The sequence below is a fragment of the Entelurus aequoreus genome, linkage group LG05, assembly GCF_033978785.1.
Source record: "Entelurus aequoreus isolate RoL-2023_Sb linkage group LG05, RoL_Eaeq_v1.1, whole genome shotgun sequence".
In the NCBI taxonomy this organism is placed as follows: Eukaryota; Metazoa; Chordata; class Actinopteri; order Syngnathiformes; family Syngnathidae; genus Entelurus; species Entelurus aequoreus.
Window position 1 is genome coordinate 4,115,416 of NC_084735.1, and position 14,020 is coordinate 4,129,435.

Consider the following 14,020-nt stretch of genomic DNA (forward strand, 5'->3'; position numbering starts at 1 on the left):
CTGTTTCTATCTGCATTTAAGCACGATGCTATCACGTTAGCTCCGTAGCTAAAGAGCTTCGCCAATGTATTGTCGTGGAGATAAAAGTCACCGTGAATGTCCATTTCGCGTTCTCGACTCTCATTTTCAAGAGGATATAGTATCCGAGGGGGTTTGAAATACAAATCCGTTGCAGAAAAAGGAGAGAGTGTGGAATCCAATGAGCCAGCTTGTACCTAAGTTACGGTCAGAGCGAAAAAAGACGCGTCCTGCACTGCACTCTGGTCCTTCACTCTCATGTTCCTCATCCACGAATCTTTCATCCTGGCTCAAATGAATGGGGTAATCGTCGCTTTCTTGGTCCGAATCGCTCTCCCTGCTGGTGTAAACAATGGGGAAATGTGAGGAGCCTTTCAAGCTACTTCCGGTACAGGCATGGCTTTTTTATCAGCAAACTTTATCGTCAATGTTCTCTACTAAATCCTTTCAGCAAAAATATGGCAATATCGCGAAATGACCAAGTATGACACATAGAATGGATCTGCTATCCCCGTTTGAAAAAAAACAAAACATTTCAGTAATGTATGTATCTCCCGTACAGGTGAATCCTGTGACAGGTGAGCTGATGTTAAAGAGGGTGTTTGAAGCGGACTTGTCAAATGCAGAGTACAAGGTGGCCATCGTGGCTGCGGACGGTGGCGCCCCCTCCCTGTCCAGCGAGGTGGAGCTTCCGATCACGGTGCTCAATAAAGCCATGCCAGTGTTCGACAAGCCCTTCTACGGCGTCACGGTCCCGGAGGACGTGGCCGTGTCCACCTCGCTCCTGAGCGTCAACGCCACCAGCCCTGCCGGCCAAGGCATCATCTTCACCATCGCAGGCGGCGACTCTTCGCTCCAGTTCGACATCGGCTTCGACACGGGCGTCATCAGCGTGCTCTACCCGCTGGACCACGAGACCACGCAGTACTACCGCCTCACCGCCAGGGCCACCGACGCACTGACGGGGGCCAAGTCCGAGGTGGACGTGGACGTCGTCGTGCTCGACGTCAACGACAACCCGCCGTTGTTCCAGAAGCCCTCGTACTCGGCCGTGCTGGCCGAGAACGCCATGATTGGAACCAGCGTCTTGCAGGTGCGTGTTTAGCACGCGGCTCTCGCGTTACGATATTAGCTGCCGCGGTATTCGTGAGTGGATCTTGATATTTCTCCGGGAAAAGCTCTTGACCTTTTTCCAATGCGCTGCTGCTGTCGCAACATTTGCATAAGACAACTCCAAGTCCACTTAAATAAATTGTCTGCACGATGGAATTATATTCATCATATTCATGATCATGAAGCATAGAAATGATTCCTGTCCGAAAAGTGAAACTGTTTTAGTTCCTTCGCCCCACAAGAGGGACAGTCTTCAAACATTCAACATGTTATGGAGGGTAAAAAAAAACCCCCAGAATTCCCAGTTTTCCGGGTAATTTTTCCCATGGAAAATGAATGGGCCGTTTTTCTAACTTGCACAATTTCCACATTTCTCAACCGATTAGAACCATCCGCACACTCCACTCACCTTGGACCGTACTTGCCAACCCTCCCGTTTTTAGCGGGAGAGTCCCGGTATTCAGCGCCTCTCCCGGCAGAGATTTTCTCCCGACAAACTCCCGGTATTCAGCCGGAGCTGGAGGCCACGCCCCCTCCAGCTCCATGCAGACCTGAGTGGGGGACAGCCTGTTCTCACGTCCGCTTTCCCACAATATAAACAGCTTGCCTGCCCAATGACGTCATTACATCTACGGCTTTTAGAGAGTAGAGTGCACAACAAGGAGAGAGAGTTCCTGGTTTCTTATGCGGGTTTATTGTTAGGCAGTTTCATTAACGTCCTCCCAGCGCGGTAACAACACACAACAACACACGTCACGTTTAGTCTACCGTAAAGCAGTTCGTCTGCAGTAAACAGCAATGTTGTGCCATCTACTGGATAGCCTGCAGAACACTGAAATTCAAGTATTTTATTTATATGTATAACAAAATTTAAAAAAATAAAAATAAAAAATTAAATATATATATATAGCTAGAATTCACTGAAAGTCAAGTATTTCATACATATGTATATATGTATATATATATATATATATATATATATATATATATATATATATATATATATATATGAAATACTTGATTTGGTGAATTCTAGCTGTAAATATACTCTCCTCTTAACCACGCCCTTAGCCACGCCCCGACCACGCCCCCTTACCCAAACACCCCCCCCCCCCCCCCCCCCCCGACCACGCCGCCCACCCCCAACCTCCCGATATTAGAGGTCTCAAGGTTGGCAAGTATGCCTTGGACAATCAACACAAGTAAAAAAAATGAAAATTCCAGGAATTCACGGTTTTCCAAAGCCCTATTTTCACCCCTTCCTGGAAAGTTTTCACCGTCCACATTTTTCAAGCGTTTCTGACCATTGCGGATTATTCTTAATTGGGACAACAAAAGTTATCTTTTTTTTTTTTTCATAAAACTTCCCGGTTTTCCCGAAATTCCAGGAATTCCGAAATACCAATAAAAATTCCAACTATTACTATGTCAACATTTTTGAACCAAAATTCCAACACCAACCCATTCATAGAACAATTGTATTACCTGTATTTTTAAAAATTCCTGTTTTTCCCGGAATTCCCAGGAAATTCCTATTCAATTGAATGGACGTACTAATAGTTCTACAACGCCCAAAATTGTCAAAATTTTGCGCCATTTTTAAACCGATTCTGACCTTTCAACCATCACTACTCTTCACATACAGTATATCAAACTCAAAACATGTTTTCCCTCTCCCAAAATTCTGATTACCAGGAATTTCCCCCCATTGAAAATGAATGGGAAATATACAATCAACTACATACCCCACATTTCTCATCTGATTTAGAACCATTCCACCATCCACACACTCCACTCACCTTGGACAATCAACCCAAGTAAAAAAAATAAAAATTCCAGGAATTCACGGTTTTCCAAAGCCCTATTTTCACCCCTTCCTGGAAAGTTTTCACCGTCCACATTTTTCAAGCGTTTCCGACCATTGCAGATTATTCTTAATTGGGACAACAAAAGTTATCTTTTTTTTTTTTTTCATAAAACTTCCCGGTTTTCCCGAAATTCCAGGAATTCCGAAATACCAATAAAAATTCCAACTATTACTATGTCAACATTTTTGAACCAAAATTCCAACACCAACCCATTCATAGAACAATTGTATTACCTGTATTTTTTTTAAAACTTCCTGTTTTTACCGAAATTCCCAGGAAATTCCTATTCAATTGAATGGACGTACTAATAGTTCTACAACGCCCAAAATTGTCAAAATTTTTCGCCATTTTTAAACCGATTCTGACCTTTCAACCATCACTACTCTTCACATACAGTATATCAAACTCAAAACATGTTTTCCCTTTCCCAAAATTCTGGTAATTTTCTCCCTATCGACAATCAATGGGAAATATACAATCGACTGCATATCCCACATTTCTCATCTGAGTTAGAACCATTCCACCATCCACACACTCCACTCACCTTGGACATTCAAGCTAGCATGTTTCACGGTTTAGAAAATTCCCTGATTACCAGGAATTTCCCCCTATTGAAAATGAAAGGGAAATATACAATCGACTGCATATCCCACATTTCTCATCTGATTTAGAACCATTCCACCATGCACACACTCCACTCACCTTGGAAATTCAAGCCAGCAGGTTTAGAAAATTCCCTGATTACCAGGAATTTCCCACTATTGAAAATTAATGGGAAATATACAACCAACTGCATATCCCACATTTCTCATCTGAGTTAGAACCATTCCACCATCCACACACTCCACTCACCTTGGAAATTCAAGCCAGCAGGTGTAGAAAATTCCCTGATTACCAGGAATTTCCCCCTATTGAAAATGAATGGGAAATATACAATCGACTGCATATCCCACATTTCTCATCTGAGTTAGAACCATTCCACCATCCACACACTCCACTCACCTTGGACATTCAAGCCAGCAGGTTTCACGGTTTACAAAATTCCCAGATTACCAGGAATTTCCCCCTATTGAAAAAGAATGGGAAATATACAATCGACTACTTATCCCACATTTCTCATCTGATTTTGAACCGTTCCACCATCCACACACTCCACTCACCCTGGACTGGTAGCGGGGGGTGTATATTGTAGCGTCCCGGAAGAGTTAGTGCTGCAAGGGGTTCTGGGTATTTGTTCTGTTGTGTTTTTGTTGTGTTATGGTGCGGATGTTCTCCCGAAATGTGTTTGTCATTCTTGTTTGGTGTGGGTTCACATATTTGTAACAGTGTTAAAGTTGTTTATACGGTCACCCTCAGTGTGACCTGTATGGCTATTGACCAAGTATGCGTTTGCATTCACGTGTGTGTGTGTGAAAAGCCGTAGATATTATGTGACTCCCTACGTCCGTGTACACAGCGGCGTTTTAAAAAGTCATACATTTTACTTTTTTTAAACCGATACCGATAATTCCCGATATTACATTTTAAAGCATTTATCGGCCGACAATATCGGCAGCCCGATATTATCGGACATCTCTACTTTTAACATTTTCTTGTAATCAGACAATATTTTCGGTATATTAGACGGTAGAAACTCCATCTAGTGTATCGAAAATGTTGTCTGAGTACAAGAACATTTAAAAGGATTAAATAAATAATAAACAGAAAATATTCAAATCATGCAACAATTAGATACATAAATCAATAATTAATTAAATTAATAAATAATTTAATTTACTTCTATTTGAAATGAAAATCTATGTATTTATTTCCAATGAATTAATGACACATTTAAATAATTACTTGCATATTTATTCATTTAATTGTGTCCCGTTTGACCCGTCATAAGATGTAGTGCTGCTGGGAAAAATGGATTCACATCCGAATCCCGATTTTTATTCATTCTGATTCTGAATGGATTAAAAAGGATCAAGAATCAATTCCATTTTATTTTTTAAGAATTTTTAAAAATACATTTATTTCTTTCAGTTATCTCCGCCGGTGGCCCACGGGAGCTTTTGTAACCGGTTTTGAAAAGGTTTTATCACGATTCGCATCCAAAATAATGAAATAATCCTATTGTTGTTGTGGGCTTACCATCCCTACTGAGATGTAGAACTTCCTTCATGGCAGGTGTCCGCTCAGGACCAGGACTCCGACAGGAACTCGGCAGTGAGCTACCAGATCGTACCGGACCTCAACAACAGCACGGACTACTTCCACATCGAACGCGACGGCGGCCTGGTCTTCACGGCGCGCCTGGTGGACTACGAGCTGGTGCAGCGCTTCAACTTCATCGTCAGGGCGACGGACAGCGGCGACCCCGCCCTCAGCAGCGACGTCAGCGTCGCGGTGGCCGTCGCCGACACCAACGACAACCCGCCCAACTTCAGCCAGTCGCTGTACGAGGCTTTCGTCAGCGAGCTGGCCCCCCGGGGACACTTTGTGACGTGCGTCCAGGCGTCGGACGCCGACATGGGCGACGCCCACAAGCTGAGGTGAGGACTTTTCAACCCTAGGGGTCCGCAGATGTACTGCATGGGGCGTGGTGTAATTTAAAAAAAATGGGTAGACCGATATCTATGTTAGCAATTAAGCTAGGTAGCGACTAGCATTGTAATTGCCAGCTAGCCATTAGCGGCGCAAACTGCCAGCTAACGATTATAAGGCGCTACTTATTAACATAAATTACTGCAATTAATTGCGAATAATCTAAATTCAAAGTGTGATTAATCTGACTTTAAAAATTCATTATTCGACAGTACGAGTCAAAATATTGTGGTCTTTGTTTTAAAGTGTATTTAATGTAATAATTACTATGCAGTTGTGTGAAAATATTGGGGCCTTTTTAGGTCAATTTACAAATATAATGTAGATAAGTAAATAACTGCGATTAATCGCGAATAATCTAAATTCAAAAGTGCGATTAATTGGACTTTAAAAACTCATCATTTGACAGCACTAGTCAAAATATTGGGGTCTTGTTTTAGGTCAATTTAAATTGCATAAGCAAGTAAATTACTGCGATTAATCACAAATAATCCCAATTCAAGTGTGATTATTTTGACTTTAAAAAATTTATAATTTGACAGCACGAGTCAAAAATATTGTGGTCTTTGTTTTTAAGTGTATTTAATGTATTAATTAAAGTGCAGTTGTGTGAAAATATGGGGGCCTTTTTAGGTCAATTTACAAATATAATGTAGGTAAGTAAATAACTGCGATTAATCGCGAATAATCTAAATTCAAAAGTGCGATTAATTGGACTTTAAAAACTCATCTTTTTACAGAACTAGTCAAAATATTGGGGTGTTGTTTTAGGTCAATTTAAATAGCATAAGCAAGTAAATTACTGCGATTAATCACGAATAATCCCAATTAGAGTGTGATTAATCTGATTTTTAAAAAGTCATTTGACAGCACGAATCAAAAATATTGTGGTCTTTGTTTTTAAGTGTATTTAATGTATTAATTAAAGTGCAGTTGTGTCAAAATATGGGGGCCTTTTTAGGTCAATTTACAAATATAATGTAGATAAGTAAATAACTGCGATTAATCGCGAATAATCTAAATTCAAAAGTGCGATTAATTGGACTTTAAAAACTCATCTTTTGACAGAACTAGTCAAAATATTGGGGTGTTGTTTTAGGTCAATTTAAATAGCATAAGCAAGTAAATTACTGCGATTAATCACGACTAATCCCAATTCAAGTGTGATTAATCTGATTTTAAAAAGTCATTATTCGACAGTACGAGTCAAAATATTGTGGTCTTTGTTTTTAAGTGTATTTAATGAATTAATTAAATTGCAGTTGTGTCAAAATATCGGGGCCTTTTTTTTTAGGTCAATTTACAAACATAATGTAGGTAAGTAAATCACTGCGATTAATCGCGAATAATCCAAATTCAAAAAGTGCGATTAATTGGACTTTAAAAACTCGTCATTTGACAGCACTAGTCAAAATATTGGGGTTTTGTTTTAGGTCAATTTAAATGGCGTAAGCAAGTAAATTACTGCGATTAATCACGAATAATCCCAATTAGAGTGTGATTAATCTGACTTTAAAAAATTTATAATTTGACAGCACGAGTCTAAAATATTGTGGTCTTTGTTTTTAAGTGAATTTAATGTATTAATTAAAGTGCAGTTGTGTGAAAATATGGGGCCTTTTTTGGTCAATTTACAAATATAATGTAGGTAAGTAAATCACTGCGATTAATCGTGAATAATCCAAATTCAAAAGTGCGATTAATTGGACTTTAAAAACTCATCTTTTGACAGCACTAGTCAAAATATTGGGGTCTTGATTTAGGTCCATTTAAATTGCATGAGAAAGTAAATTACTGCGATTAATCACAAATAATCCCAATTCAAATGTGATTAATCTAAATTTAAAAAATGTATAATTTGACAGCACGAGTCTAAAATATTGTGGTCTTTGTTTTTAAGTGTATTTAATGTAATAATTAAAGTGCAGTTGTGTGAAAATATTGGGGCCTTTTTAGGTCAATTTACAAATATAATGTACATCACTGTGATTAATCGCGAATAACCAAATTCAAAAAGTGTGATTAATAGGACTTTAAAAACTCATCATTTGACAGCACAGGTCAAAATATTGGGGTCTTGATTTAGGTCAATTTAAATTGCATGAGAAAGTAAATTACTGCGATTAATCACGAATAATCCCAATTCAAGTGTGATTAATCTGATTTTAAAAAGTTATCATTTGACAGCATGAGTCAAAAATATTGTGGTCTTTGTTTTTAAGTGCATTTAATGTATTGATTAAAGTGCAGTTGTGTCAAAATATTGGGGCCTTTTTAGGTCAATTTACAAATATAATGTAGGTAAGTAAATAACTGCGATTAATCGCGAATAATCTAAATTCATGTGTGATTAATTTGACTTTAAAAATTCATCATTTGACAGCACGAGTCAAAAATATTGTGGTCTTTGTTTTTAAGTGTATTTAATGTATTAATTAAATTGCAGTTGTGTCAAATATTGGGGCCTTTTTAGGTCAATTTACAAATATAATGTAGGTAAGTAAATCACTGCGATTAATCGTGAATAATCTAAATTCAAAAGTGCGATTAATTGGACTTTAAAAACTCATCATTTGACAGCACTAGTCAAAATATCGGGGTCTTGATTTAGGTCCATTTAAATTGCATGAGAAAGTAAATTACTGCGATTAATCACAAATAATCCCAATTCAAGTGTGATTAATCTGACTTTAAAAAATTAATAATTTGACAGCATGAGTCAAAAATATTGTGGTCTTTGTTTTTAAGTGTATTTAATGTATTAATTAAAGTGCAGTTGTGTGAAAATATTGGGGCCTTTTTAGGTCAATTTACAAATATAATGTACATCACTGCGATTAATCGCGAATAATCCAAATTCAAAAAGTGCGATTAATTGGACTTTAAAAACTCATCTTTTGACAGCACTAGTCAAAATATTGGGGTCTTGTTTTAAGTCAATTTAAATTGCATAAGCACGTAAATTACTGCGATTAATCATGACTAATCCCAATTGAAGTGTGATTAATCTGATTTTAAAAAGTCATCATTTGACAGCAAGAGTCAAAATATTGTGGTCTTTGTTTTTAAGTGTATTTAATGAATTAATTAAATTGCAGTTGTGTCAAAATATTGGGGCCTTTTTTTTAGGTCAATTTACAAATATAATGTAGCTACGTAAATCACTGCGATTAATCGCGAATAATCCAAATTCAAAAAGTGCGATTAATTGGACTTTAAAAACTCGTCATTTGACAGCACTAGTCAAAATATTGGGGTCTTGTTTTAGGTCAATTTAAATTGCATAAGCAAGTAAATTACTGTGATTAATCACAAATAATCCCAATTCAAGTGTGATTAATCTGACTTTAAAAAATGTATAATTTGACAGCACGATTCTAAAATATTGTGGTCTTTGTTTTTAAGTGTATTTAATGTATTGATTAAAGTGCAGTTGTGTGAAAATATTGGGGCCTTTTTAGGTCAATTTACAAATATAATGTAGGTAAGTAAATCACTGTGATTAATCACGAATAATCCAAATTCAAAAGTGCGATTAATTGGACTTTAAAACTCGTCATTTGACAGCACTAGTCAAAATATTGGGGTCTTGATTTAGGTCAATTTAAATTGCATGAGCAAGTAAATTACTGCGATTAATCACAAATAATCCCAATTCAAGTGTGATTAATCTGACTTTAAAAAAATTATAATTTGACAGCACGAGTCTAAAATATTGTGGTCTTTGTTTTTAAGTGTATTTAATGTATTGATTAAAGTGCAGTTGTGTGAAAATATTGGGGCCTTTTTAGGTCAATTTACAAATATAATGTAGGTAAGTAAATCACTGTGATTAATCACGAATAATCCAAATTCAAAAGTGCGATTAATTGGACTTTAAAACTCGTCATTTGACAGCAATAGTCAAAATATTGGGGTGTTGTTTTAGGTCAATTTAAATTGCATAAGCAAGTAAATTACTGTGATTAATCACGAATAATCCCAATTCAATTGTGATTAATCTGATTTTAAAAAGTCATCATTTGACAGCACGAGTCAAAAATATTGTGGTCTTTGTTTTTAAGTGTATTTAATGTATTAATTAAAGTGCAGTTGTGTCAAAATATTGGGGCCTTTTTAGGTCAATTTATAAATATAATGTAGGTAAGTAAATAACTGCGATTAATCGCAAATAATCTAAATTCAAAAGTGCGATTAATTGGACTTTAAAAACTCATCTTTTTACAGAACTAGTCAAAATATTGGGGTGTTGTTTTAGGTCAATTTAAATAGCATAAGCAAGTAAATTACTGCGATTAATCACGACTAATCCCAATTCAAGTGTGATTAATCTGATTTTAAAAAGTCATCATTTGACAGCACGAGTCAAAAATATATTGGTCTTTGTTTTTTAGTGTATTTAATTAATTAATTAAATTGCAGTTGTGTCAAAATATTGGGGCCTTTTTTGGTCAATTTACAAATATAATGTAGCTAAGTAAATCATTGCGATTAATCGTGAATAATCCAAATTCAAAAAGTGTGATTAATTGGACTTTAAAAACTCATCATTTGACAGCACTAGTCAAAATATTGGGGTGTTTTTTTAGGTCAATTTAAATTGCACAAGCAAGTAAATTACTACAATTAATCACGAATAATCCCAATTCAGGTGTGATTAATCTGATTTTAAAAAGTCATCATTTGACAGCACGAGTCAAAAATATTGCGGTCTTTGTTTTTAAGTGTATTTAATGTATTGATTAAAGTGCAGTTGTGTCAAAATATTGGGACCTTTTTAGGTCAATTTAAAAATATAATGTAGGTAAGTAAATCACTGCCATTAATCTTGAATAATCCAAATTCAAAAAGTGCGATTAATTGGACTTTAAAAGCTCATCTTTTGACAGCACTAGTCAAAATATTGGGGTCTTGTTTTAAGTCAATTTAAATTGCATAAGAAAGTAAATTACTGCGATTAATCACGACTAATCCCGATTCAAGTGTGATTAATCTGACTTTAAAAATTTATAATTTGACAGCACGAGTCTAAAATATTGTGGTCTTTGTTTTTAAGTGTATTTAATGTATTAATTAAAGTGCAGTTGTGTGAAAATATTGGGGCCTTTTTAGGTCAATTTACAAATATAATGTAGGTAAGTACATCACTGCGATTAATCGCGATTAATCCAAATTCAAAAAGTGCGATTAATTGGACTTTAAAAACTCATCTTTTGACAGCACTAGTAAAAATATTGGGGTGTTGTTTTAAGTCAATTTAAATTGCATAAGCAAGTAAATTACTGCGATTAATCACGACTAATCCCAATTGAAGTGTGATTAATCTGATTTTAAAAAGTCGTCATTTGACGGCAAGAGTCAAAATATTGTGGTCTTTGTTTTTAAGTGTATTTAATGAATGAATTAATTTGCAGTTGTGTGAAAATATCAGGGCCTTTTTTTTTAGGTCAATTTACAAATACAATGCAGGTAAGTAAATCACTGCGATTAATCGCGAATAATCCAAATCCAAATTCAAAAGTGCGAAACAGTTGACGAAATATTGTGATCTTTTTTTTTTCAAAGTTTGTTGGATTCATTGATTAAATTGCAAATGTGTCAAAATATTGGGGCCTTTTTAGGTCAATTTACAAATATAATGTAGCTAAGTACATCACTGCCATTAATCGTGAATAATACAAATTCAAAAAGTGCAATTAATTGGACTTTAAAAACTCGTCATTTGACAGCACTAGTCAAAATATTGGGGTCTTGATTTAGGTCCATTTAAATTGCATAAGCACGTAAATTACTGCGATTAATCACGACTAATCCCAATTGAAGTGTGATTAATCTGATTTTAAAAAGTCATCATTTGACGGCAAGAGTCAAAATATTGTGGTCTTTGTTTTTAAGTGTATTTAATGAATGAATTAAATTGCAGTTGTGTGAAAATATCAGGGCCTTTTTTTTTAGGTCAATTTACAAATACAATGTAGGTAAATAAATCACTGCGATTAATCGCGAATAATCCAAATCCAAATTCAAAAGTGCGAAACAGTTGACGAAACATTGTGATCTTTTTTTTCTTCCAAGTTTGTTGGATTCATTGATTCAATTGCAAATGTGTCAAAATATCGGGGTCTTGTTTTAGGTCAATTTAAATGATGTAAGCCAGTTAATGACTGCGATTAATCGCGATTAATGTGTGTTTGTCACACCCTTGTGACTGTTTTGGACCCGTGTTGTTTTTTTGTCCCCGTTTGTGTGGTGTTTAAGTTCCTGTCCGCTACTCCTATTTTGTAGTTTCACATCTTGTGACATTTAAAAACATGTTTTTAATAAACCACGAATAATATATTGCTACGAGAATTGATCCTGGATGGAAGAAGCCATATTGGTTGCTAAGCAGACATCACATGGTCACATCTCTGACCCCACCTCCCCCCCCGCCCTCCTTTAGGTACAGCATCCTGTCCGGGAACGAGAGGATGGCGTTCGTCATGGAGGCGGAGTCCGGCGTGCTGCGTTTGTCTAACAAGAGACGACAAGGCATGAAGCTCTTCCATCAGCTCAACGTCTCCGTGTCAGACGGCGTCTTCACCAACACGGCGCAGGTGATGGCGGGGGAGTTGTCTTTATTAGCGGACATGCAGCTCGTAGTCCGAGGTTAACGCGTGTCCACGTCACGTCGGATTTACTGGCAGCAGCGGCTGCCAAGTGGAACGTTCCGTCTCGGAGCGGCGCTCTGCAGAGTCGGCTCTTTTTTTAATTGCCAACGTGGAAGGTGGACACTTGGGGAATAATAAGACGACTCGGTGACGCCTCCGGGCCCGTAAAGGTCACGCAGCATCACTGTCGCTTTTTGTATTCAAAATGTTAAATATGAATATGAGTTGGGAAGTATGAGCATCGTGTCGTATAGGTAAACGCTGTGCTATTATTCCAAAGTACTTTAAAGCAGTGGTCCCCAACCACCGGGCCGCGGACCGATTGGTATATATTGTGTTTTTATGTTGATTTAATTTTAAATTTTTTTTTTTTTTTTTTTTTTTTTTTTTTTTTTTTAATTTCTTGTGCGGCCCGGTACCGGTCCGCGGACCGATTGGTACCGGGCCGCACAAGAAATTAAAAAAAAAAAAAAAAAAAAAAAAAATTATTATTATTTTTTTTTTTTTTTTAATTAAATCAACATAAAAAACACAATATATACATTATATATTAATATAGATCAATACAGTTTGCAGGGATACAGTCCGTAAGCACACATGATTGTATTTCTTTATGTAAAAAAAAAAAAAAAAAAAATTATAAATACACCCCCCACCCCCCCCCCCACCCACCCGGTCCGTGGGACACATTTTCAAGCGTTGACCGGTCCGCAGCTACAAAAAGGTTGGGGACCACTGCTTTAAAGGTTTGTTTACTCACAATGTAAACAAGATGGCAGCAAGTATGTGGCATTCAGACACCGCCTGGTATTGAACATGAATTTGATGTTGAACTCAAGACAGTTTGGACACCCCTAAAAAATAAAAAAAATAAAAAAAATTAGGAGATAAAAAGTCTTAATATTCAGATTTCAAAAATATCTTAATTATGAGATAAGAACATTGAGATTGTGGGATAAAAATTACAATTATGAAATCGAAATTTTAAATTATGAGACAGAAAATGTAAATCATGAGATGGTCATGATTATGAGATAAAAAGTCATAATTATTAGATAAAAATATCGAATTTTTTAGATTAAAAAAATCATAATTATGAGAATGAACAATTAATAATGAGGGATAAAAAGTGAGCATTGAAAAAAAAAAAAATCAAAATTTTGAAATTTAAATAAGATAAGAAATGTATATTATGAGATAAAAGGTCATAATTATGAGATAAAAAGTCATAATTATTAGATAAAAATATCGAATTTTTGAGATTAAAAAAAATCATAATTATGAGAATGAAAAATTAAACATAGGGGATAAAAAGTGAGTATTCAAAAAAAGATCAAATTCAAAATGTTGACATTTAAATAAGATAAAAAAAGTATATTATGATATAAAAGGTCATAATTATGAGATAAAAAGGTCATAATTATGGGATAAAAAGTGAGTATTCAAAAAAAGATCAAATTCAAAATTTTGACATTTAAATAAGATAAAAAATTTATATTATGAGATAAAAGGTCATAATTATGAGATAAAAAGGTCATAATTATGAGATAAAAAGTGGACTCGATGAGATGAGAAAGTCAACATGATAAAATGTAAAGTCATGATTATAAGATAGACTGTCATCATTTTAAAACAAAAAGTCAAAATTATGCGATAAGAATAATTTTGAGATTAAAAACGACGAAATTAAGAGATATAGTCTTGATTTAGAGTTTTCAAAAAAATCTAAATATAAGAAGTCCAAATTTTAAATGAGATAACAAAAAAATTGAAATCATGAGA

The 14,020-nt window shown here is 35.6% G+C and overlaps 1 protein-coding gene across 1 annotated transcript in view; it reads left to right on the forward strand.

The window, feature by feature from the left end:
- The window catches only part of LOC133649553 (protocadherin Fat 3-like), a 145,934-nt gene extending 133,573 nt beyond the window's left edge, over positions 1-12,361 (forward strand). Inside the window, exons 22-24 of the mRNA XM_062046144.1 lie at positions 581-1,111; positions 5,172-5,536; positions 12,031-12,361. Of these exons, the coding sequence (XP_061902128.1) occupies positions 581-1,111; positions 5,172-5,536; positions 12,031-12,241 (1,107 nt within the window). The 3' untranslated portion in view covers positions 12,242-12,361. The remainder of the gene's footprint in view (positions 1-580; positions 1,112-5,171; positions 5,537-12,030) is intronic.
- The last annotated feature ends 1,659 nt before the right edge of the window (positions 12,362-14,020 follow it).